This window comes from Triplophysa dalaica, chromosome 22 (genome assembly GCF_015846415.1).
Source record: "Triplophysa dalaica isolate WHDGS20190420 chromosome 22, ASM1584641v1, whole genome shotgun sequence".
NCBI classification, from domain to species: domain Eukaryota; kingdom Metazoa; phylum Chordata; class Actinopteri; order Cypriniformes; family Nemacheilidae; genus Triplophysa; species Triplophysa dalaica.
The window spans coordinates 14,265,943-14,292,174 of record NC_079563.1 but is presented as its reverse complement, the minus strand read 5'-3'; the positions used below and the strand labels follow the sequence as shown (position 1 = coordinate 14,292,174).

Here is a 26,232-nt window from a genome sequence, read left to right as displayed (position 1 = left end):
GCACACAGCTGCCGACATCTTGAGATAAAAAGGTAACCGTGTCTTGCTACAAACACGCATGAAAGCAAAAGTAATCTCGCTCAATTAAACCGCACTTGTCGACAAACCCCAAGGCTTTACGCTCGCTAAGATGATAAAGATGGTGCAGGATGCACGGCATACGGTCAGTCGTGACAGCTGCATGCATAACGTTCACGTTTGTTCGAATGACGGATTATTGCGTGAAAATGATTGTGACGTAACGCTACGCAATACGGGGTCCTCGTTCAACCCTCAGACAAAAAATGAGCAGAGAGGAAGGAGTGAGGGGCAAAAGGGGCTTTTGGAGAACGGAGGGTGTAGTCTTATAAAAGAAATCCGCTCGCATGAATGCATTCAAATATATATGATGATGTTTTTATAGTTGTCCCGTTAGTTTTTAAATTTCGTCACCATCATCTTTATTTTAGCACACCTGTAGCCGTGAACACTGACGTTACAAGCAGCACATGTATCAAGTGATCTAGTAGTACACAAGATAACTTACACATTACCTGTCAAAAATACCGAAGGCGCAAACTTTATCCATGTTAACTGAACGAAACATTAAGTAATACGTGCTTAATTGCCATACAAAATAAATAAGCGTAAAAAATTGTGCATCCCCTGTTGTTGCGTTTACTATCAGGCAATTCTCCGAGTTGAACGCGGTCCGATAACCAAATAATGTGTTTGCGTCCTTAGCCCACTTTGTTTATATTTAAATGACGGAGCTCTCCAAGGCTTACAATAACACGTAATAAAGCAGCATTTGCACGGCATAACATAAATGTGTCTCATATAAAGTGCTTGATCGCAGCGGTACTTAACTATTTACACAGGTGCTGGAGACACAGGTCGAGGCATTCCCCTTCCACCTCGTCTTCCGAGATGAGGTCCGTCAAGGGGCGCATAGGTACAGGTACGTCCTCCTGGAGAGGTGGCCTCATCTCCCGCAGGAAGAGCTCCAGGAACCTCTTGAAGGTTTTGTCCTCGTTGGCAGAGCCGGCCATCGCTTCTCATTCCTGGAGAGACCGGAGACAGCTGGAGCCTGGCAAGAAGTCTACACTACTTTGAAGCATGAGCTAGAGCGACTCTCCGGTCGCGCGAGTTGGGGAGGGCGTGCGCGCGTGAACGGAGACGCACTCGCAAAACAGCCAGGCGTGACGTCAGTAAGGGGCGGGATAGGAAGGATAACTGAAGGGGTTGATGCGAAGTCCTTTTTATCAGATGATGAAATTATGATTAGAGTAAAACATTTAGTACACTTGCAATCGACTACATTAAAATGAAGTTAAAATGTCAAAGGCATTGAATATTTGCTATTTTATTACACCGGTACGGCTCGATCTGAATCCAGACATGCTACCAAGATAAATGCCACGACCCCTAGCGGCCGTCACCGCACAGATCCTAAACGTCTGTTACGTGTTTTAATAAATCTATTTCCTTTGCACATCTTTCTATGTATTTAATATTATTATAGTGAAAGAATGCAGGAAAGTAAAGAAGGCAACAAAAACGAAGTTCCACTGTGGTGTAAAAGCACACGTGATATTTAAACGATGATAGTTTAAGAATACCGATTTTGGTGCACATAACTTGAGACGCAGTTCCGTAAAGAATGTCGTAAATAGAGCACAAAAGCCTGTGATGTAACCAGCCTGCACTTTAGTGCTGGGTTTGCTGTTTGTCTACGTTGAGATCAGGTTCTTGCATAAAAGGCACAATAAAAAACATCCGTTTATATTGATTTAAAAAAATATGTTTCCTATTTTTGTGCTTTATTTTGACACTACACACAAGAGATTTCTAAGCTTTAATGAAGGCATCGGGGGGGTATTGTTAATGCGACCGAACTGTAACTTATATACTAACGGTATTGATCTATTAGGAGATTCATACGCAGCACGGAATAATTATATCAGGCTTTTATTACATTACATTCAGCATTTAATTCACTTCAGTCAAACAGCTCTTCGGAGAGAATGTTATGAGTGGAAAATGAGCTAAGTGATGCGGTGATAACAAACGTGTATATAGGACATCAGAGCTTAAGCTAAAAATAACAACTGTTGTAGATTTCACATCATCGCTGGAAATTAACTCTTCCACTCCCAGGTAATAACCAGGACGGTGTTTACAATTATAGGCTACAAATGTAACATATATAGTATCACCTGAATCCGCAGGATAAATCAGCCTATACAATGGCACTCTGAACTTGAAGGAATCATACAATTATACACACACCTCTTACAATAGATCGACAATCATGGACAATTCAACACTTCATTGTACACGAGAATTTATTTTTACACTTTTACTGTCACTTTCGTTGCAATTTAAATAAATAGTACATTTTAGGGCTGTCAAAAGATTAATCGAGATTAGTCGCATACAGAATAAAAGTTTGTGTTTACATGATATATATCTGTGTACTGTGCATAATATTTATTTATTAACACACACATCTGTGCACATATTTAAGAAAAAAATAAAAATGAATAAACATTTATATATAATTTCCATTATTGGTAAATATAAATAAATACATGTGTATGTGTTTGTATTTATAAATACAACATTAATATGCACAGTATATAGACATATATGATGTAAACACAAACTTTTATTGTGGATGCGATTAATCGTGATTAGTCTTTTCACAATAGTATACTTATTGTTGTCAATTGTTTCATAGTTTTATACGGGTTCTCTTTATAATCATATTGGTGTTTGTTTGTTCCCATCCCACCCTGTTTTTCTTGTAAGGAGTAAAAATTACATTCTTACAAAGTAAGAATTTCATTGTATTGTGCATATGACAAGATCTCTAACTTAAAATAGCAACCTTAGTTTTGGGAAAATATGACCTTGTCTTTATAACTCACTCTGAAATGGCAACAAGTCAAATATATCCAACCGGTTCCATCTTGACACCTAATAAAATTCAGTGTGTAACCTTTTCAGAATTGGGTTTTCACGTATTACTGCCAGCCTGTCCTATTCTTTCAAAATGTATCTAAAGTAATAGAGCCTAAAAGTAAAGATGTCTGATGCATTGACAATTATGAACATCAAGTCCTGCCAAGGGGCTGAGATATGTAGAAATATCCAAGGTGCTCTCACTAACTGTGGAATCTTAGGCCAAGTGCATGTTATCAAGGACACACTATACCAGCTCTGACAAATGACGAAAATTATCATATTATTCCAAAATCTTTCAGGATCTATGCAGTGTCTAACATTGGGGTTAAAACCATCAAGAGCACAGTGTCCCCTTCTGCCTAAACATAGGCAAGTCAATCAATTGTTCTGCTAGTTGTCTAAACCATCCATTGTCATCCCAAGAAATAGGGTGAAGTGCTCATATTTTATCAATGTTGATGTATTGGTGGCTTTCTAGTGTATAATTCAATTAAAGAGATGAACCCTTCTCTCCTTTATGCACACACACTGCGCGTGATCCGAAACTGGAATGATATATTGATATTGCACAGGCACAAACCCCAGCTAAATTATTAATGTTACTTAGAGGTAATGGCGAGCAGTAAACTCTTTATCTTCATACCATCACTCATGGAACAAGTAAGGTAGAAAAGTCATTCGGATTTGATCTACACAATGCAACGCACCACGTTTCAATTCAACGTTACAAATTAAGTTCATTAGAAATTATGGCTTGAAGTTTTGCCCGTGCAATTTAAGTGACGCGATAAACGACTGCGGACTGTCAATTAGTGTGACTAATCATCAACATTCAGAGTTCCACAAAAACTATTTTGCATAAATTACATACAGCACTGTAGATAAGTCAGGTTAAGTGACTGAAAAGTCAGGAACAGCTCCAGATAATTTGAGAAATATACGTTATTTACGTTATGATGGAAAGCTTTGGCCACTTTGGAATGGTTTTGCGTCTTTTATTTAATTCCCTCTGAACAATAACCATGTCTGATCTTGTGGGAAGTCTACTTATATAATCAGCAGTGTAGTATTTTCGATGCCTAAGAGCTTTCAAAAAACACTCTCAAGTTGAACTGAATTTGTTCCGGCAAACTGTGGCACTTTTATGGGTTCTTTAATGGATTACAACATAAAAAACAAGTACTGAACGCCACATAATTAACTAAGAGTCAACATTTATTATACACAATTTTATTCTACTAATAAATTAGACAATCGACCATTATAGGCTTTTCATTTATATAAAAAAAACTACACTTTTGCTGTATTTCTAGTTATGAAGTTGGAAGTTGTTTCCTGTGTTTTATGAAAATGAAATGCTCAGCAAAACTCCCTCAAGACTGATCTTCCCTTCGAGGGCGTTAACTGCTGTTTCCAGACGGAGATGAGACAGCAGATGATTCAACAGTGGGCCTGGGTTCGTCTTGGGCATCCCTGAAACCCTGGACCTGTGTGATGTCACAAACAGAGAAAGAGAGAGAGAGATGCGAGGATGAGCTTTTATGAAACTATTACTTTGTATTTGGCTAGTTGAAAAATAATTTAGAAAATCAAGTTCATGTAAACAGACTTGCAATGTGGCAAATAAACTTGTTGACTATGTCGTTTCTCAAATAATGAGCTTAAACAAATAGTATAAAATTACAAAAATGTTAAAAGTAGCTTTAGATGAAATATATCATGGTGTCACATCTACCAACTATCTTGAAGTTTTACTTAGGAACCACCGTAATATTTTAAACTCTAGTCTAAATTTAGCGCCATCTAGTGATGTGGTTGCAAATTGCAACCAACGGCTCACTCCACCCCTCCTTTCGAAGCACTACTGTAGCTGTCACAGAACTAAGATGTTGTCACGTTTTCTGTTCTTTGCAGAAGGAGATAACGTATTTACAAAACGCAAGCAGTTTGTCCGTTTAGGGCTACTGTAGAAACAACACAGTGAATTCCATGTAAGGATGTGGATAAAATTGCTTATTCTTAGGTAATAAAAACAAAATTCATTATGTAAGGTCTTTATACACCACTGAACACATAGTTATGAATATAGTACTGCATTTCTGTCAATATATCCTCCAAAAATATTACACACAGAACTTTAAACTCACCGTGATCTGATATTGAATTGTTGCTTCCATTTGACTTGGTGACTTGTACACGGAGGCTAGCCTGAGCACAGATTGGACATGTGAGAACGACATACTGTATAAAATGAATTATGTTTCAATCCACAATAAACAATCACATTCTCTCTTTCTACGACCTTGCCTGTTAAAAATAGAAAGAAGGGCTGCAATTCGCAAGCAGAGAAGCTGAACCGTTACAACCAGTGGGAGGACCTCCAATTTTATGGCAAGAGAGAGGAAGTGAACAGAGCATGATGAATACCCTCTTTGCTTCCATACTGCCCGCTGCTAAAGAGCAATAGACAGGCAAGTATGCAGGGTGCATTGTGAATAAGGTCTGGCTACAAAAGGCATAGCAAGCTACTTGTTTAAAGTGATTCATTCAATCACCCACGGAGGTGAAGGGTAAAGAGTTTATGCAACACACTCTCAATCTCTCTCCAGAAGACACATTTGGCTGAGAACACCGCAGATGTTGGCTGCTATTTTATAAAGGAACATTTTGCTGTGTCAGCTTGGGTGGACTGAAAAAAAAACATCGCTCGTAATGCGTGAAGGTGATTTTAGTGGCTTTATGCCAAATTAATTGCACGTCAGAATATAAAAATTGACACGTCATGATCTGGTTATATCTGTTTACCTTTTAGATCCCTCCCAGTGCAGAATGAGTCTCTGAGTGGCGGTATGGCCCCAGCTCTCACCTGTTATGAGGTGAAGTTATATACATTTTATCATTTAATTTGGATGTTAAATCTGCATTTAGATTTTTCGTATCTCATGCCTTACCTAATGAAGGAACAAGCTTGGATTGGCCATTTAAAAGTCTTGTGGTCATTTGATTGGACAACACAACCTAGGGCCACAGAAAAAAAAGGTGTATCCTTACTATATGAATTTGTCTAATAGTAAATGATAAAATTAGGTTGAATCATACTCTACTCTACCGCCACACTGTGTTGTGTCGCTATTTGGATGAGCTGTTGGGCAAGACCATTAAGGAGACGGGTTCTCTGAGAAAGATCCTCAAAGTCATGGCGGAATGGGAAGGCAATGCTGTCAATTATTACTAATCGTACCTACGATTGGATGATATAATTGCATATAATTTATTAGCATCAGTAGCATAGCCGTGTTAAGATACGATGTCAGAAATCTGTTTACCTCAGGATGCTCAGCCAGGAAGTCAGGTAGGAGGTAAACCTCCGCTAATAGTTCCACATAGTCATGGCAACGGACCAGAAAGAAACTAGAAAGGACTTTCTCAACTGTAAGTTCCTCCAAAGCTTGTTTCTGTTCTAAGAGAAGAAGCAAAGATGAAAAGAAACAGTCAATAATACATTGAACTTACAGGAGAGTGATAATAGAGCTGATAGGTGTATAACAATCAAAATTGTACCAGTGTCCTCCGCTAACAAGCTGCAGTGCTTTACGGCTGCCTCTGCCATATCAGCTACACGCTGAACTACGAAACTGCCCTCTGTGTCTATGTACAAAGCCTTTCCTCCCAGACCTCCAAAACAAACTGGAATCTGTACGTCCACAGCCAACTGCATGCTTAGAAATAAGAAGGAAAACTATGTCATAGTCCACTTTTGAAACTATAATACACCAACAATGCAAACACAAATAAAATGTAAATTATATCACAATCATATGGTCAAATACTGATTGTCTGTCAAAAAGGAAATTCTGAATGCACTTAATTAACCAGGCCTTTTTCAAATTAATTGCTTATACCAAAGTTGGGTCTTTCCAATCCCAGGGGCTCCACAGATCTCGGTGGTCTTTCCCACAGGCACACCCCCTCCGAGGGCATCGTCCAGCCTTGAGGAGAATGTAACAATGCTGCCCTGAGCCTGCTCCTTGTGCAAAAGATCAAGGGCTGTTATACCTTCTGTTGCTGCCTCTCCTGGTGAGGCTGAGTATCACAGCGCAACATCTGCAAAACCTCCACCGCCTCCTCATGTGATATAGCCGCCGCTGTTGAAAAATAGTATTCTATTCATTAAATTTGTAATTTAGTATATAACACATATAGGCACTTTCTAATTCAAAAGAAAATATGTAGTATTTGTACCTTTACACAGCTGAAGAGGACACATGTCAGTCAAGTCTGTGGCCAGCTGGAAACCTGCATGGAGTAGCTTTACCTTCACCGATGGTGCCAGGGGAAGACTTGGCACAGTCCTTTGCATTATTCATTTATAAAGGTTTATGTCTTTAAATATGACAAAATATAGGACGATATGACGTTTTAAATTAGTACTTGACTACTATTCCAGTGTAGAAAAGTAGACCGATCAAATCAAATATCGTCCTTCATTGAGATAACACAATCAAAGTCTCAGACTCAGTCATATATTTCACTCCACAGAATCTAATTTTGCAACATTTTCTATCTATTGATTACCTCGTCGTGATTAATAAAACATATAAGTGGTAAACGATGCGTTTGTTTATTCATGTTTTACCCTTTTTTGATGCTCTCTCTAAAGAAAATCTACGGAAATGACATATTGCGTGTGGACACTGCGTCGGAAAATATTTTCAAAATAAAAGTCAAGCCATTTCCACTTCGCTAGCAAAATTATTACGTATCTTACATTAAATAGAAAATTATAGTGTTAATAACCCGCTAATGGACTATTGATTTTGTTAAATAGTACATGTCCGTGTCTCTTTGAAATAAATACGCGAATATTACAGGCAGTGATTAATAAATTAAAAATGCCAAAACAGATTTGTCCCTTTTCGCGTCCTGTACATATTTGACGTGTGTTTACAAAACAAGAGCTCCCGTTCAGAAGAAAAGAACTATGCGCAATAACATTTCATACTTCAGGTAAATATGTGTTATAAACGCCGTTTAGAGACGTAAATTACATTATATTTGCTTGTACAGTCTGTACTGAACTTAAAGATTGAACTATATTGTAACAGCACGACGCTTTTTAAAGGGATAACGTTAGCTAAGGGTGTCAAGCTGTCTGACTCACTCACATTTGGGGAACGTCAACGTCAGAGGATAATATTCAGTTCTTCATTGTTTTAAACCTTATAGATCAGAATGAACTGTCGATCAGAAGTCTTGGAGGTGTCGGTGGAGGGCAGGCAGGTGGACGAGGCTATGCTGGCACTACTCCACACCATTCTCCTGCATCGCAGCACGGGCAAATTTCACTATAAGAAAGAAGGCACATACTCCATCGGCACTGTTGGAACCCAAGACGTGGATTGCGACTTTATTGACTTCTCATTCGTGCGGGTGTCTTCAGATGAGCTCGACAGGGTAATAAGGAAAGCAGTGGCAGAGTTTAAGGTAAAGATTAAAAGTCAAGTAGGTTACACATGTCCATATCGTATACCATGATAGTATTATTTTATTTTAACGTGCAAGAAAGTAAAATAACACAAACCGTCACAGATATTGTAATGATCGTACTGGGAATCGCATTGGTTTTAATGGAAACAATAGTGAAACCATTGTAATTTGTATTCTCCAGGATGGCCTTGGCAATTCTGGAAATGATGGCATGGGTCAGATCTCTCTGGAATTCTATCAGAAAAAGAAGTCACGCTGGCCATTTTCAGACGAATGCATTCCCTGGGAGGTCTGGAGCATCAAGGTCAACGTAGTGAACCTGGCCAACGAACAGGAACGGCAGATATGCAGGGAAAAAGTTGGAGAAAAGCTCGGCGAGAAAGTCATTAACATCGTGGAGGTTATTAACCGTCACGAGTATCTTCCCAAGATGCCCACACAGTCAGAGGTCGACAACGTGTTTGACACCAGTTTAAAAGACGTCCAGCCCTATCTGTACAAGATCACCTTCCAGATCACTGACTCTATGGGCACATCAGTCAGCACAACCATGAGGAGACTTATCAAAGACACTCTGGCTTTGTAAAGCTGCTGCAGCATGATGCTTTTCGGACCTTTGTGATCTTGTAAAAAGAACATGTACCACAGTCTTATGACCATTGCTGTGACCACAGCGAATCATTCAGAATACATATTTTGTTTCTATTACTTCTGGCTAAGTTATTGCCTAATTCATGTTAGGATTAAATTGTTCCAACACTTCCCTTGTATATTAATGGTGTCCAGTATCTTGTCCAGTAATTTAAGCAAGTTTATTATTCTATAAAAAATCTCATGCATCTTGTTTTTTTTTTAATAAAATCTAATTATGTACACTAAAATATAAGAGATGGCTGTCCTTTTAAATGTGTTCAAATGATTTAGTTAGAGGTAATTGCATAAAATAAATTAAATTACAAAAGCTTTGCAGTTCTTGGAAAATACAAAACATACCACTCCAAATAGACAAAAGTTAGTCACACTACAACATTTCCAAACGAGAAGCAGAATAAACAAAAACAGCACAAAATTGATATTTATTTTAGAAAGCAAGCACAGATAATAGTAGAAAAATGCTTTAACACAAAAACTGATACAGTTTTTAAAGCCACATTAGAACAATTCAAGTGCTTAAAAATATTTGTTATTGCAGTGATACCACATGAATACCAATAAGAGTTATTTTTGTAAAACAGAAAACATTTACAAAGACAAACAAAATGCGTTTTAAAGAGCACAATGTGTTTTTTTATTACTGTTCATTCACTGTCATACAATTTTTCAAAGAACCATATTAATCTGATAAATATGATTTACATCAAACCATTAACAAAAAGTTGATATTGGGTGTCATGTAATACTGGGGTGAAGTGTAAATGCAAACTGAATCAGGCATTGCTAATCTGAGAACTAATAAAACTGGTTGAGTCCTTATGGGAAGTGGGGGAACAAAGGAATGTATTATATTTTTATAAATCAAAATATAGATAACATGATAGTAGCTCATAGAAAATGCAAAGAAAAGCAATATATTCTGTTATGTTTTTGTGCTTAACAAAGGCCACAAGCTTGCTAAACCAAACATCCCCTAACATAAGAGAGGCAGACTTTCTGATTTCTTAGCATTTTTAACACTTGCTAAATACAAGAAAATATCAAGAAATAAGACTACTGCTTTGTGCTTTAACAATTCGAACAAAGGTCTTTTCTGAGCGATAATGTCACAATAAAAGGTCACGGAACAGGGAATGTCCAACCACTCAACATCATTGCATCAAGACTTCAATAATCACTGAGTACTGAGTTCTGGTAAGTTGTGCTCATACCACGGTAGAGCTCACAATGTACTGATACAGTACCGATACAGTGTGAAAAACCTAAGGCTCATACAAATCTATTTCTACTTTTCTCTTATACACATTTATGAGAATTCATTCCCACATATACTGCATATCCTGTACAACAAAAATATTAGAAGATCCACGTTGCAGGCACACACTAACCGCTTATAGAACATCAATCCAAACCTGCTATTTGTACATATAAAGCCTTCTATTTCTTCAATACAATCACAGAATAGTATGCACAATCTCTAAATGAAAATACCATGAGAGTTTACTTAACTATCAATAAACACATTAACAGAATACTTTTAAAATACAACTAAAGCAATGCGGAAATTAAATAAACATATTTATACACCTGTGTTCAAAGTTTCTCATATATTTGTTTGATGTCTGGCATATTTGTCTGCTTGTATATTAACCTTTTATATGATTCAAACACAAATTTACATCAAGTTTTCACTTTCATATTAAAACCTTCTGTGCAGTCATTTTATTATTCATTCTCACCAATGATCAATGATCAAGATTCAAAGTAGGTAAGGATAGGGCATGTAACAATACTTTTAATAGTTTTATTCCCAAATACCTGCTTATATTTAACTTACATAAGGCTGAACAAGTTTAAAATCTGATCTTCTGCCCCATACGGTAATAAAAATAAAACCCATTTTTTTTTAGTAAGAAACATTTCAATAATCAAAAGTCTGTGATTGGTTAAGCAAAGATCATGGCTAAGAGATGATTGGTCAAGCTGTGGTGCTAATGGTATTATGGGTAGATTTAAAACGTTTCTGCACCATGTGCTTTCGATAGAGATCGATGATTTTTTGGAATTGCTTGAAAGTGCTAAATAACAGCAAAAAAAGGCCACTAAAACGAGAGGTTAAGACTGGTACGTCTTCTTTAAAGAGTAATCGTACAAATGTTTTTGTGTTTGCAACAATTTGAAAGACAAATCATAAAGAAGAGTTCTTAAGTTGACAGTTTCACTTTACAGTCTTTCTTGATCGTTGGAGCCAGAGAAGCAAACATAATCGCATTAAGAATAAATAAACACTGGTAAATGCTTAAGAAAACAAAAAAAATATTTTAAGCAACTCTGACAGTCTTAATACTGAAATATGGAATATGATTAAATGTTATTAATAAATCCCTGGGTTTGACCAACCATAAAATCACTTTTGAGCGATAAGGCTGCATGTGTCCCAATGTGAATCATGAGATAAATTTAAGGAGAACAAAGTTTCTCCAATGGTTAGGGCTACAACTGAGACGCAATGTGCAACTGTGCGATCCCCGCACTTACGTATGGCTCTGTTCGTGACTCCACAGACTAAACGCTGTCTTAAATGTCCTGTGACAGAATTTACACATGTACTGCCTTTTAAAGGTAAGTGCTGAGAGAGTTGGGGCGTGATAAAATAGCGTGTCGGATTCCTGAGGGGTTATAGCTGTGCTGCTTGACTTGGCGTGCGAATGTTCTCCAAGTTCATCCTCACCGGTCCTGTCGTCCTGCTCTGGCCTTTTGAGTTTGGCTGATGGGACCTCTGCTTCTGACTGCCTCACACTGAGCGGAGGTTCTTGAGAACTCGGCGGATCTGGTAAAGCGATTGTGAGAGGCGGAGAAGGGGACGGAGACGACGGAACTCTGTCGATCTCTCTCATTCCATCCGATGTGGACATGTGAGACTGATAGTGACTCCAGAGGCGGAAGTTGGTCCTGAAAGCTTTGTGACATATGTGACAGATAAAAGGTTTGATGTGACAGAGCAGTTCCTGATGTCGCTCCAGGTCTTTGTGGGCGCTGAAGAGCTTCCCACACTTTTCGCAAGGCCACACGCCATGCTCCTCAGATCCAATCGAGCTTGCGCTCGCATTGTCCTTGGCTGATACTGGTTCCTCCTGAGGTTCCTCTTTTACCCTCAGCTCCCCGTGACCGGAACTTAGATCCTCTGGGACGTAAGATGATGAATCTTCAGAATCGAACATGGGTGGAACCGATGAGTCGCTGTATACGACGTCCTCTTTGTTATCGTCCATCGACTCCTGAGAAGGTGGAACTCCGAGAGCGTCCGATTCCTCGCCGTGATTGGTATCCTGGAGACCGAGGGTCAGCTGTTCTTTGACGGTCATCATATTGTGGTTGTGAACCTCCACCTGATGGCGCCATATACTAAAAGAGGACTTAAATGTCCGCATGCATTCAAGGCAAGTGAGCTTTTTGTACTTGCAGTGAGCTTCATGGTCTTTCTTGACAGCTGTGTTGGAGAATCGTAGACCGCAGTACGGGCATACGGTAGCATATCGGCACGCTCTCTCATGGTCTTCTAGTTCTAAAAGAGAGGGCAGCTTCTCATTGCACAGCCGGCAGCAAAAGATGTCTCGCTCTTGGTTCTCTTTGAGATGTGTTAGCTGCTGCTGTTTGTACTGAAGGTCTCTTTCAGGATCATTGTCGAGGTCACCGGGCTCAGCGGCGTGACCCTTCATGTGCAGTTTTAGATGTGACTGGAAATAGAACATTTTGCCACAGAAGGGGCATCCGTACGACCTGGATCTTCTGGTTTTCCTGCCGAAGGTTTGTGACTGCAGGCCTTGCTTTGATCTCCTGAGCTTCATAATCAGAGCCTTTTTGATCTCGCGTTCTCTCACAATGTCGATTAGCTTCCTCTGAAATTTCTCATCGAGGACCGAATAGGAACTGGAGGAGGGTGCGGGATTCTGCACCACGCCATGCTGAGTTTGGCAGTGGGTCCAGACTTTGAAGTTGGTGTGGAAGCGCTTGTGGCAGATGTCACAAGCGTATGGCTTCTCGGGGTTGTGATACATGTTGACGTGACGATAAAGACCTGCGTTCGACCTGAAAACCTTCAGGCAGTTCCAGCATTTAAACATTTTGTTGGCCCTAAGCTCACCGGGCTCCTCATTATTATTGTCAACATTAGAATTGTAAGGTACCTCACCGAAAGTACTGTCCTGATGCGAGAGGTGATGTTCACTGACAGGTCTGGTTCTCTTGAAGGGCAAATAACTCCCATCCAGCTTATTCTTCCTCTTCATCGAGGGGGTGAAATATCCTCTGGGGCCTTCATCGTAGTTGGCTTGAAAGTCTTTAAAATTGACCGGCAGGTTATCTCCGACGGTAATGCGAACGATTTCAGAAGGATCTGCGAGGGGACTGCTGGGTTCTGCTTTAATTCTGAAATGAGCCGTCTGAGTTCCCTCAGTCTCGCACATACTTCGTTCTCTTGACCTGAAAATGAGAGGCATATCTTTAAACACCCGGTCTTCACTTTCAGGCGATGCAGACCTACCTGTTGGAGAAATTAACCGTACAACAGATTGTTCTCGGCTTTGAGAGTCTTTCAGCTCCAGGGCAGGAGAGAAAACAGGAACAGGACTATCCATTGACAATGATCTGCGTAGCAGACTTTTAATGAGCGGTCCACTCCGGTCTATGGTTTGGTTGCGTGGATGCTCTCCTGCTGGTCTGGAATCACGCGATGTCTCCATTCTTTCTTCTGCGGAGTCTTCGGTTTGGTCTGACTGTAGGCCTGTATGCTGCACAGACTCGCTGAACGATACAGAGGATGTTAACTGTGGCCTTATTGATGTTGGACGATATTCTGTTCGACGCCTCAGTATGGATGTCGGGGAGGAGATGATGGACCTGCAATCACCAGTAGATGCGTTAGATGTTTTGCTAATGGAGGAGCTGTTTTCTTTTTCATTTGATCTTCCGTGTCCTGAAGAGTGGCTCTGATCACTGAATTCACGTGCTAGCGAGAGCTGCCCTGCGATGGATGAGGTCCGCTTACATGGTTTTCCCTGAACACTCAAACTTCTCCTTGGAACAACATCTATTGCAGGCTCATCACTCTGACCTTTGTGCACAATAACACTTCTCTTTTGATAAGCGCTGTCCTCCTCCTCTGTGAGCGACATCCTTTTTCTTGACACGCAGTATGATGCCTGAGGTCTCGCAGACATGATTTTGGTTAGAAAGGGAATGCCAAGACTATACCCCAGCTCTTGTATGGGGGCTAGGCTGCATTTCTCCACGAACAGAGATGATGAGTATATATAGTTAAGCACAATCTCGAACGCATCAGACTCACAGAAGTCAAGTTGAATGATAGATTGGTTCTCGGAGTCCCTTCTGGAGAACACAGACTGGAAATACTCACTGCAGGATGCGAGAACGCTTTTATGTGCCTGGTACTGTTGATCACCCACTAACAAGACAACATCGCAGAGCTGGCCCTTTAACCTCTGCTCGTTTAGTGCACTCAGCAGGGAAATACCATGGGCAGGGTTACAGTAGTGCACCAGGCTCTCCATTTTGGCTGTGAATGGGGAGTAAAAAAGTTATATTAAAAAGTTATATTGCAAATTCACATATTACGGATAAGATACATTGTGCAATATACCGTAAATGTGTCCAATGGTGTGTGTGACAGCAAAAATTGAGGAAAAAAACATGACAAAAAAGATAAATCTATCTTATGCTATTTTACATTATGAATACGAATAATATAAAAATATGTTATGTCAGACCATCTGCATATTAACACGTTTAAGTAATCACACAATTAACACCACATTAGTCAACAGAAAATCTAGACCGTACAAAAGCAAGATATCTGTATATAAATATACTGATTAAAACTATACAGACAGTTGTCAATTTAAATCTAAAATATTTGCAACATTTGTATGCATTGTATAATACAACTATTGACTGTTTCTATATTATGAAAAAAATAAAGTTATTAAAACATACAGGCCAGTTTCCAGTGTCTGCACATGCGCAAAACGACCCCTGATTACATCATGTCTAACGTTTGTTACAGTTGGTTACACTGACTAGAAAGACTATTCGCTCATGAATAAAATAAACAAGTCTGTTTATCTTCACACTTATGTTCAAAGGAGTAGGTACTTCGCTAACTAACCCATTCCTTCTATTCTCAGATTAAAAAAAAAACATTTGTTGATTTATCTTTGCCAAACTCTACGAAACACATGACAAAGGCAACTGGTTGCGTTTTTTGCTCTACTGGCTTAACATAGGAAACGAACACGCGTCTGCGCGCGCGCGCCCCTCCGCCGTCACCATCTGCGCAGACGCCGCATTCTGCACAACAGGCTGCTTATGTCAGGTGAGAGAGGGAGAAAATCCTTCTCAGCGTTACGTCAGGAAAGACGGATTTAAGCGAAACAACACTCGACTATTTCAATTAGACGTCGAAATAAAGTTGTCCAGGATTTGAACTCACCCTAGTTTGTTTGCTTTGGACGCCGCGAAGCTCCGATACGGGACTTTGTTTCAGAGTTGCGTTGAGCGTGAGGCAGTCGTGATTCCATCCATCTTGTATTTGACGTCATCCCACTCTAGGGATGAGGTCATCGCAAGGAGCGCTCGTCACGTGTGCCGCGCTCCGATTGGCCGCTCCGTGTGCTGTGGGCGTTAACGGAGGAAATGAGCGGAGGATGACGGACTGTTTTAAACGGTTGAAATAAGTTGGCACGTACACACGGACTTATTAAAGAGACAGGAGATTATAAGTTCTTCTTAAACATATATACAGTTTCGAATTTTTCAAAAATATTTGCAATAATATCTGGAAATTGTACAGATAGGTATAATGTAATTCCACGACAGCTATTTTACAACCCTGCCATGCATACAGTGAATTATAATTTTTAACACATTAACTGAAGCTTTGTAGCAAAAATGTTTAGTGCATCACAACTAAATCTATAGGTTCACATACATACACGTATGTACTGTATATATATATAATATATAATCAACCAATGTGACCCTGGACAACATAACCCGTCTTATGGGTCAATTTTTCGAAAATGAGGTTTTTACATCAACTGAAAGCTGAATAAATAAGCTGTCTATTGATGTATAAGTTATTAGAATAGGACAATATCTGAGATACAACTGTTTAAAAAATGCGAAAAAATCGAAATAATGTGGAAATTACCTTTGAAATTGTTAATCAGGGACGCTGTGCCAGGCCATCCACTCACAAAAATAAAGTTTTACATATTTAAGGTATGAAATTTACAAAATATTTTCCTGCAACATGATCTTTACTTAATATCCTAATGATTTTTGGCATCATTTTGACCCACACATTTATTAATTTATTTTTACTACAAATGTTCCCGTGCTACTTAAGACTGGTTTTGTGATCCAGGGTCAAAAATGTATTCAGGTAGATGTATATATGATATATAGGATCAACAAATTAGGACCATTCTAAACACACACCTGTACTGTTGTAAAATAAAGGTTAAAATGATTGCATTAAGGCATTCATCAGCGAGTGTTGTTGTTCCTGTACTAGAACGTTCTGCAAGTGACCGTCATCAAGTCCATAACTAATAATAATTTCATTTAATTCTTGAAGATTCACATTCTTCCCCCATTGAAACTAATCATAGTGTCATGATTAATAAGGTTTGTCACAGATGGAAAATTGCACTCATTATATTTTCCTATGGGAGAACATAAATTGTGTGTACACAAGCCAACTCATGCAAAAGTGAAACTACAGGAGGCAGGTTTTAAGACTGATATCCCTGTGGTTTTGAGGTTTGCGTTGCAAATATCATGACCTTAGTGTTACTTTCAACTTCATCTATTTTATACAGTGGCTTCCTATATAAAACACTAATTTGTTCCTGTGTACCTAATTAGTTCTATCTCTGTTAAAATGGTTACGATGCCTTGTCTACCAGTTTAAGACTGTCATTTGTATTAACGGATGAATAACTTACTTTTCATAGTTTCTACAATGTCTGAAGTGCACTATTCCCTGCATCAAAAATTACTTTAAAGCTTTGAAAAGCACCCTTTAAGTAGAATAAAGGCAGTCTGTAAGTTATTTCCTTAGTTGCATTGTTATTATTAAGATAATGCTCCCAACAGGCGACTAAATGTGTGAATTTATGCTCTCAGACGTTTATCTGATGCACACTGTTCAGTGTGTGGTCTTGTTTTCCTTGTATGAGAACATATTAGTCATTCAGTGAGCACATTCGATGAGATTCTTTAATTAGACTATTTTCACACCATATTAATAAGATTCTTGATTTACTCGAATGCCATACTGGCTGCAGATCTGTTGTCTGTATATGTGAGGATCCGTCTATGTGTGTCTTGTTCTGTGTCTGGCTCATTGTATGTTCTCACAGCATGGTTGAAAAAAACAACATGTATCTTAAAAGTCACATATAATTATAATAGGGTTGGTTCAGTCACAACACACTTATGTCTTACTTCAGTTGCGATGGGATGTTATAGGTGCCATGACAACAATGTTGAAAGCATGAAGGAGTGTCATTAGGGACTATACTCAACATTATTTAAAATAAACCTTATTAGCTTCAATAAAATAGCTGACAAGAAATAAGATCAAAAAACGTTTAGAAATTCACATTTAAAACGTGACATTGTACCTTTTTGAAAAAAATGAAATATTTCCTTCTCAAATCTGATATATGCTAATGCATTGTAAATTAACAACCTAGATCAAATCATATTATATCTTACATATATGTGCTATTAAATTCTTCAGTTGTTACAGTGTATTTTTTTGGCTTAGCCTTAATCCAAATGGTTAAATATACACACACATGTGCACAAACATGCACACAAGTAGATGGGCGTTAATGTGCAGAGGTCCAGGAGAGCTGAGGAGCAGGCAGGTGCCACAGAGATTTCCAGCAGTGTCTGTGGAGTTCATGGAGTAAAGTATGTGCTTTATAATGGCTTCGTATGGTTCTTAAAAACAAGTATTGGGCACATCAATATGCATTGGGTCGTGGGTACTTGGTTAATCACGTCTTTCCTCGGCCTGGGAAGAGGGCATAACACCTTATTTGAAGGTAAGAAAAACTCTTTTTGCGTATTTCAGGAAAGTTTTACTAAAGGTGGCTTCAGATGAAATTTGAAAGAGTTTAATTTAAACAACTGTGATTTCATGAGCACAAGAAACACAAATGTGACTTACTGTATCACATACTTACAAGTCAATATAAAAATGGGTAGATAATTAAATACAAGTATTTGATAAGAAATATGAGTTGAAATCTCTGTTGAGTCTGTGTCTTGACAAATATATAAGCAGGGTTCATGACATCAAAGAGATCTCATTTAAATCTCTAAGAAAAACAAATGAGGCATTGAACGTATATTCAACTATAAAAAAATTAATCAGTATCTAATATTTTTCTCTTTTTAATTGGATATTGTACTCTTAAAAGTGAGAATATTTTCTTAAAGTGAAAATTATTATTTATGCGTACTTTAAACTTGGCCTAAACTATTTAAATGGCCTAAAATTATTTATTTAAAATGAATATATTATGTTTGATAGAATGTCTTCTTAACTTTGTGTTGACATGATGCATGAATTCAGGACTAAAATATAAAAATGTATGTCAAGTTATCAATAGAATGTCTATTGTGTCCTTTAAGATTTCTTTTCGACCGAGATAAAAAATTGATGACTAATCTTTCAACCGACTGTAATACTTCCGTACTCTTCATCTATTTCAGGTTATGAACAATCTCTTACGGGTTATCATAGGTGCCCTGTGAATGAGTCTGTGTTAGTGACTCATGTGATCTCCTATCCAACCTCATACACCCAGAGGAGACCATGTGGAGGATGGCTGCCATGGACAATGTGTGATGTCACAGTTTATCAAACATCCTATCGAACAGAGTTTTCCAACACGACCAGACAGGTCATGAAATGTTGCCATGGCTACGAGCAAGTTGGGAGTTACTGCGCTTTGTGTGAGTAGTAGTGCTATAAAGATATGAATGACAAAACTATATTTGGAAATATTTGTTTATTGAACACCAAAATGTGGATTTATATGAATATATGCTGTATACTGATGTTGTCATTATCATAGTTTTAAACAGAAGTGCAGAATTTACATCAAAGCCAGGGCTCTGTCCCTCAGGAGGAGTCTCGGGGTCTCTAGGCAATGATGCAAACCCCTCTGGCTCTGTGTGCACGTGGGACATAGATTGCCCGGGATGGCAGAAATGCTGTCAGAACGAGAACATCATTCAGTGCTCAGACCCACTACTAACAAGTAAGAAAACATTTATACACAAAACAATATTTGACATATATCTTGTTCATGAGCATACAATGACGAACAATGCTCATCTGTTTTTAAGCCAACAGAGGCTGGTGCTTCAATGCAACAATAACAGTTAAGACCACCTATGAGCTTGTTCTTATGGACAAAGGACTCTTCAACCACACACGTCTTCTTCACTCTTTGGTTTGTATTTGTCCCTTAAACAACTAAATGCTCTGTGGGTAGAGTTTGTTGATTTCAAGTGACATCACTGTTTTTTTTCTTTGTAGGTAACAGGTTCTCTGGGTACAAATGGTGTTTCTGTGCATCATCTCGGGTCTTGGCCAGCAGGACCCTTCACGACCTCTTCATTACTTCTGGTTTGCTCCTCTGTAGTTCTGTCTCTGAAAAACATCTCCAGACAACTACACCATATAGGAAACATAGAGGAGGTGACTAATGTAGTGGTGGTAGGTAGGTACTGCAGAGACATCTATAGCTTTTGTTGGTTTAAATACAATTAATGTTAACCCTAATCTGCCGTATAATTGGCAGCGAATGTTTCTCCAGCATGTGCATTTGATCATGCGAACACATAAATGCATTATGATTTTATTCTGTTTTCATTTATTTATTATTCTGTCTTTATTTAATTATTTTTCATATTTTTAGGTCTTTACTACAGTAACCACTGCATTAATGTATAAAAAGCTACTTTGCAACGATGAAAAGTTGTGAAAAGAGCTCTACTGTATAACTTGAATTAAATCGCATTTTCCTACAGATCTGGATGAATGTGCAAACCCCCAATTGAACAATTGTTCGAACCACGCAAACTGTAGTAACACCGAAGGATCTTATACATGCATCTGCCACCATGGTTATCAAGACGACAACACTGCTCAAGCAGGAACAGTTTGCATTGGTAAGAAATGACAGGAGGACATAATAAACTTTACTGTAAACTGCAATTGCTTCACTATAGATCATGCATGCTTGGAGGTTAAAATAATGGATCGTTCACATATGCTTTTCTGGTTTTAGCCCCCAAAGTAACAACTACACCAAGTACAACAACAGACTCCCCTACCACAACAATTCAACAAACTATACGTAAGTTTTATACTTGACACCCACTAAACCCTTTTCTACTATGGAAGGTGGGTACTGTAGAAACACATGTAGGCACATATTTTTATTTGTATGTTTTTGAATAGGAAGTATTTATTTTGTCAAGAACAATATTTTCGAGAGCTTTGTTAGGGACGAATACACTTTATGTTAACACTAATCTGCCATATAATTTGCAAATAATGTTGCTCAGCCATGTGCATTATCATCATGCAAACACATAAATGCATTATGATTTTATTCTCGTTTGATTTTTTTTATTCTGTCTTTATTTAATTATTTGTCATGTTTTTATGTCTTTACTACAGTAACCACTGCATTAATGTTTGTAAGGCTGCTTTGCTACATATGTAGATGTGAAAAACGGCAATCGTTCCAGCCAAGCAAACTGTAGCAACAACAAAGAATCTTATAAATTCAGGTTTAAATGATGGCTTGACCACATATGTTTTTCTGGTTTCAGCCCCCAAATTAACAACTACACCAAGTACAACATCAAACTCCCCTACCACCACAACTCAACATACTTTAGGTAAGTTTTGTGCTTAACACCTAAAAAACACTTTTAGAATCACTTTAACTTGCTGTTGTTTATAACAGATCTTTTTACTGGAGCTCTTCTGTGCTTTAACTCAATTTTTTGACGGTCCTATAGCATTTACTGATGAAACAGAAGGTGGAGATTTTACCACATCCTCTGTTGATCAGCCTGGGGGTTTAAGTATTTTTACCAGCCAACCACCTCCTACATGTGGTACGTTATGCAAAATATCACAAATTTCCTTTTTTATATGAAATATGATATTAATACATGAAACATGTTAATGCATTTAAGTACTTGAATATTTAATATGATAAGATTTGTATTTCCAGTTTTTTTTGGTGTAGTCTGAGATTTTAAAGTTTGGTCCCCACTATATACTTATATATATTATTGTACATACGTAATTTAATAATGATATCAATGTATAGTAGTGTCAGTTTGCACATGTTTTATTGTAAAATTTCTTTACTTGTATGGTCATAAATACTGCATTTTACTAACATCCACATACAATTCTTTCCATGTAAGACTACACACCTGAGATCACCAGCATCTTGTCTTATGATGTCACTAATTCCACATTCAATGTGACCTGGACCACCAACCACCAGAGTGGTGTCAGTTTCAACCTGGTTCTGCTACAGGGGACCACTGAGCTGACAAATCTGAATACAATAGACTTGCATTGGATGTTCACAAACTTGAAACCTGCAGTTCTTTATACTTTACTGGTCAGTCCAATTGCTTGTGGAAACAGGGGAAATCCTAAGGAGGTCAAAGTGAGGACAGGAAAGTACTGCTGTGGTTACATTTGACCTTTGAATGATTCATTAGTCATTCATTAATATTAAACTAAACTAACTGAACCTAACTTAAAATGATGAAAACTGTACCTCTTTGCCATCTGTACATTTTTTGGGTCTCAATATCTTTCACAAATGGACTCCTAGAGAAATGTGCCCGCATGTCACTAAAAATGTGAAAGAATGATGTTCACTTTTAGTCTAAAATGGTCGTCCTTTTTTAGATGGAGAGACGATCATTGCGACAGCCCGTTTGACCAGCGTGACATATGAACAGTATATGAGCGATCCAAACAGCGAAGACTATAAGAAGTTCTGTGAGAGCATCATAGAAGAGGTAATGGATTTCTTATACATTCAGACACATCAGCAGCCACATTCAATTATGCTCCTTTGGTTTTTAAAAACTATATTTAAAAAATATGATATACATACAGTATATTATATAATGAAGTGTGTAAACTGTATGTATGTATATATACTGCATGTATATATGTGTGTCTGTGTGTGTGTGTGTGATTATATGTATGTAAATATATATATATATATATATATAAGTCATTTGTACTGTCAGCATTGGAATTGTTAAAAACTCATTCAATAGAAAAACTCTTTAAAAAAGCTTCCCACTTCCCAATTATTTTGTAAATACTGTACAGTCATAACTGAGAAATGTAAAAACTTTGGTTTTAATCGTATGATTCATACTGTTGACTAAAAAGTTAAAAGTTGACTGTGTAAATAAACTGATGATGCTCTCTTGAATCTTTCTCCAGATTGGTGTATCCTTAAGTGCAGATATGCGTGAACTCATCCTCTCAGGACTGGTCACCATCCAGATCACGTCCCTTACTAACGGCAGCGTGATTGTGAACATTTCCATCATATTTCTGCCAAACAACAACTTAGATATGTTAAATGTGTCCACAGCTCTGATGGAATCACTAAAGAACAGCAGCGTATATACTGTAGACAAAAACAGTACACACATAGATGGTACTACTTATTTTTATTCATTATAATACTGATCTCTCTGTTGCATGATGGAATTATTGCTACAGTTTCTTGTTGTGGATGTGACATGTTGACTTAAGATGTGACTGGTCTCTTGTTATTTATAGATTTAAATGAGTGTTCGCTGGGTATGGCGGACTGCTCTCTGTGGGCTAAATGTAATAACACCTTTGGTTCGTACACCTGCTACTGCTGGAACGGGTACACAGACTCGAACCCCAACAGACCAGGACGCAGCTGTGCAGGTAGATGAGATGTCACACCACTTTAATTGCAAGAAATGGATGTCAGTCACAGACAAAAAAAGAAAAGAGGAGACTGTTTCAAAATTATTATCAGGTTGCTGAATTGTACAATATGTGTTTAGGTAAAAGGATAAAGGATGTTTCTTTCTGTGAACTACTACAATATTTCTCTCAAATGTCAAATAATAATATTGTTTCTATTTGCAATTATTTGCATTTTTTCACAGTTTTCATGTTTTTTGTCATCCTGTCAGTCATTCACTGCTGTTGGATGACTTTGTCACTCATGAGATAATCATAGTCATACTGATAAAATGAAAATTTGGAATGGTCTCTTAATTTTTTTTATGGATTATTGGACCAAAAATGAAACTCATTTCGTTATAAATCAAAGGAAAATCCAAAATTGCTAGTCAGCTTTTTTCCCATACAATAAAAAAGGAGTGAATACTGGGTATTTGTTAAAGTAAATTTACAAAAGAATTTTATGAACTTTTTCGTTCGTAATGTGACGCATGAAATTGAACATAAAATTCAACACAGTTGTGAATTTATTTGATCCAATTGATCAATTCATTGGATCATTACAAACGTATTGGGTAGGGGCCACATCTGTTTCACATCTGTTACAATGTCTATTTCTTTCCATTTCCACTCACAGCTACACCGTCAACATCACCTCCACAGGCTTCTTCTATCTCCACTACACCGACTGTTGATCTCACCACAATAAATCCTCTACCAACCTCACACTCCACTACAACAACCACAACTTTTATTCCACCAACCACGAAAACAAATGGACCATCGACCAATTTCACAACTCAGTCTACCACACACAAATCTACGGCAAGTATAACGACATCAGACGACCCATTTTCGATGCAAACTACGCCCGGTACCAAGCCAATAGATGTGGAGTGCGGCACTGGTTTCATATCAGTCATTGTAAACCGCGGCTTCCTGAACAACAGTTATATTCCAGTCAGTGCTCTGTACCTCGGTCAATCTGAATGTGTCCCAAATCAAGTCAATTCAACTCATGTGCACCTTGTCGCAGCGTGGGATAAGTGTGGTACTACGTTGATACAAGTAAGTGTTCCGGGATGTCAAAATATTACTACAATTTGTTCAACGAAATGATTCCTGATTCTGTAGGAGTTTCATGTGACCAATATTGTGTTTACCTTGCAGAACAGCACTCATAGTACGCTTAATGTGACTCTGCATAACGAAATGAACAGTGTATTCTTACATAGCGGAATGTCTATGGCTCCTCTCATACGTCTGGCGGTTCCCATCATCTGCACCTACAGCAGCAGCGTCGTCATCTCCACGGGATACTCCTCCTCAGGGTACAGTGCTTCCATAGCAACCATGTCTCCATGGAGCTTTTTTTTCCTCTCTGTTTCCTACTCAGTACCCCGTGTCTAGTCATGTCAAGAACCTTTCATCTCATCAATCATTTAAGGCGTTAATTATAGTACATGTTAATGGGACATTTCACCCAAAAATAACAATTCTGTCACCATTTGCTCACCTTCGAGTTGTTCAAAATCTAACACAACATATATTTACAGTGAGAAAGACAGTTGGAAGAATGCTTGCAACCAAACAGTTCTCGGCCACTATTGACTACCATAGTATAGGAAAAAGGACAATGGCAGTCAAAGTGCCCCAAAACGGTTTGCTTTCTCACATTCTTCGAAATATCTCTTTTTTGTGTTCAACAGAACAAAGGATTTTATAAAGCAGTTTTTCTTACTATGGTAGTGACTACCATAGGATTCCTCCAAATATCTTTCTCTGTGTTCATCGGAACAAGAATTTTCATTTTTGGGTGAACTGTCGCGTTAAGAGATTAGCAACAGTTGACAACCATAATTTTGCTCAATAGTCAACTGTCTTCTGCAGGTATTTTGACCTGATCAAGGATAATATATATGGATCAGGCTATTTCCAGGTTAATGTGAGGTTGCTGAACGGGACGTTTCCACTGCCTGAGAATCACACGCTCTCTGCAGACGAGGACATCGTCGTGGAGGTCGCGGTCAACACAACTATACCCCAAATTAAAGTCATTATCAACAAGTGCTGGGCCACACCCACCAAGGACTCATCACAGTCAATCAGCTATTTGTTTCTGGACAACGGGTGGGTGCGATTGAAAAATATCTGTAAAGAAAATGTTATCATGTAATATTGTTTTTTTTTGCCAATACTGTTTAGTAGCCAATGTCATCTTTTAATGTACCATATGAATTCGTTTTCTGTTCTCTTCTGTTCATGTTGACCTGTACTGTTATTAGAAACCTTACTCATAGGCCTATGAACTGCATTTACACATGACTCATTGCTCCTCAGTTGTCCGAGATTAAATTCACACACTACGGTTATTCAGAACGGAAACGACACGGTCGCTCTGCTGTCAGTGCGGGTCTTCGCATTAGCAAACGAGAACATCATCTATCTACACTGTCAGATCCAGATCTGTGTGGCGATTCAGGATAACACCTGCAGTCTCGTGAGTTCACGACATACATTTGATCACGTTTGTATGACAGAAAAATGCCATTTGATTTATTTATTTTAAACTTTACTGCCTTTTCTGTTCTGTATAATTGAAATTGTCTAATTTTTTTCTTGATTTAGATCTGCGGTCTTGTCAAAGCATACAGGTCATCATCCAATTTAATTGGAGTGACAAGGGCATCCTTTGGACCTTTGCTCAGATCAAATCAAATAAATCGTAAGTCTTCTTATTTCATTTATGTTCCATATATTTACATTGTATATTAGAATTGTCATCACTAAGGCGCAATCTCTCTCGTTTTTTTATCTTAAAGCACCCATCGACCCAACATCTAGTACCATTTTCACTATTGGGTTTGTTCTGCTTGGTATTGGTGTGGTGCTGCTTGCCCTGACTGCTATTGGAGGATTGTTCTATTACAAAAGGAAAATCGGGGCCTACAATTTTGATGTCAGACCACAGCAGGAAAACTTTACATATCATGTGTTTGATGCCTGAATACTTTCTAATAACTAAACTT

At 38.2% G+C, this 26,232-nt stretch overlaps 5 protein-coding genes and 1 long non-coding RNA gene across 6 annotated transcripts in view; 3 read left to right on the top strand and 3 right to left on the bottom strand.

The window, feature by feature from the left end:
* ppm1e (protein phosphatase, Mg2+/Mn2+ dependent, 1E) overlaps positions 1-1,563 on the bottom strand; it is a 39,468-nt gene extending 37,905 nt beyond the window's left edge. The window contains exon 1 of the mRNA XM_056737309.1: positions 850-1,563. Within this exon, the coding sequence (XP_056593287.1) occupies positions 850-1,031 (182 nt within the window). The 5' untranslated portion in view covers positions 1,032-1,563. The remainder of the gene's footprint in view (positions 1-849) is intronic.
* Positions 1,564-2,578: 1,015 nt separating this feature from the next.
* rad51c (RAD51 paralog C) lies at positions 2,579-7,673 on the bottom strand. Its single transcript, XM_056737310.1, is given in 10 exon segments — positions 2,579-4,436; positions 5,097-5,157; positions 5,755-5,815; positions 5,901-5,967; positions 6,059-6,190; positions 6,276-6,409; positions 6,511-6,668; positions 6,852-7,030; positions 7,033-7,094; positions 7,192-7,673. Coding segments are annotated over 10 exon segments (1,059 nt in total). The 5' UTR covers positions 7,310-7,673; the 3' UTR covers positions 2,579-4,349.
* LOC130412162 (uncharacterized) lies at positions 5,101-7,005 on the top strand. Its single transcript, XR_008905162.1, has 3 exons — positions 5,101-5,671; positions 5,762-5,825; positions 6,877-7,005. It is a non-coding gene; the product is annotated as an uncharacterized LOC130412162 (long non-coding RNA).
* A 134-nt stretch (positions 7,674-7,807) lies between the features above and the next one.
* Positions 7,808-9,199, top strand: atg101 (autophagy related 101). Its single transcript, XM_056737312.1, has 3 exons — positions 7,808-7,956; positions 8,176-8,433; positions 8,618-9,199. Exons 2-3 carry the CDS (start codon positions 8,182-8,184, stop codon positions 9,020-9,022), a joined length of 657 nt encoding a protein of 218 aa, XP_056593290.1. The 5' UTR covers positions 7,808-7,956; positions 8,176-8,181; the 3' UTR covers positions 9,023-9,199.
* A 281-nt stretch (positions 9,200-9,480) lies between these two features.
* Positions 9,481-15,702, bottom strand: zbtb21 (zinc finger and BTB domain containing 21). Its single transcript, XM_056737308.1, has 2 exons — positions 15,599-15,702; positions 9,481-14,665 (listed from the first exon to the last, which is right to left on the bottom strand). Exon 2 carries the CDS (start codon positions 14,658-14,660, stop codon positions 11,625-11,627), a length of 3,036 nt encoding a protein of 1,011 aa, XP_056593286.1. The 5' UTR covers positions 14,661-14,665; positions 15,599-15,702; the 3' UTR covers positions 9,481-11,624.
* Positions 15,703-18,151: 2,449 nt separating this feature from the next.
* umodl1 (uromodulin-like 1) lies at positions 18,152-26,210 on the top strand. Its single transcript, XM_056736058.1, has 16 exons — positions 18,152-18,227; positions 18,901-19,143; positions 19,266-19,451; positions 19,540-19,646; positions 19,733-19,916; positions 20,227-20,367; positions 21,646-21,921; positions 22,145-22,257; positions 22,697-22,916; positions 23,042-23,179; positions 23,841-24,271; positions 24,374-24,534; positions 25,094-25,333; positions 25,544-25,703; positions 25,832-25,925; positions 26,029-26,210. The coding sequence occupies exons 1-16, from the start codon at positions 18,152-18,154 to the stop codon at positions 26,208-26,210; spliced, it is 2,952 nt and encodes a 983-aa protein (XP_056592036.1).
* The last annotated feature ends 22 nt before the right edge of the window (positions 26,211-26,232 follow it).

Coding starts and splice junctions, on each gene's coding strand:
- atg101 (XM_056737312.1), top strand. CDS start 8,182: ATGAACTGTCGATCAGAAGTCTTGGAGGTGTCGGTGGAGGGCAGGCAG. Junction 8,434..8,617: donor AAGCAGTGGCAGAGTTTAAG/GTAAAGATTAAA, acceptor TGTATTCTCCAG/GATGGCCTTGGCAATTCTGG.
- zbtb21 (XM_056737308.1), bottom strand. CDS start 14,660: ATGGAGAGCCTGGTGCACTACTGTAACCCTGCCCATGGTATTTCCCTG.
- umodl1 (XM_056736058.1), top strand. CDS start 18,152: ATGCATTGGGTCGTGGGTACTTGGTTAATCACGTCTTTCCTCGGCCTG. Junction 19,647..19,732: donor CACGTCTTCTTCACTCTTTG/GTTTGTATTTGT, acceptor TTTTCTTTGTAG/GTAACAGGTTCTCTGGGTAC. Junction 25,704..25,831: donor AGGATAACACCTGCAGTCTC/GTGAGTTCACGA, acceptor TTCTTGATTTAG/ATCTGCGGTCTTGTCAAAGC.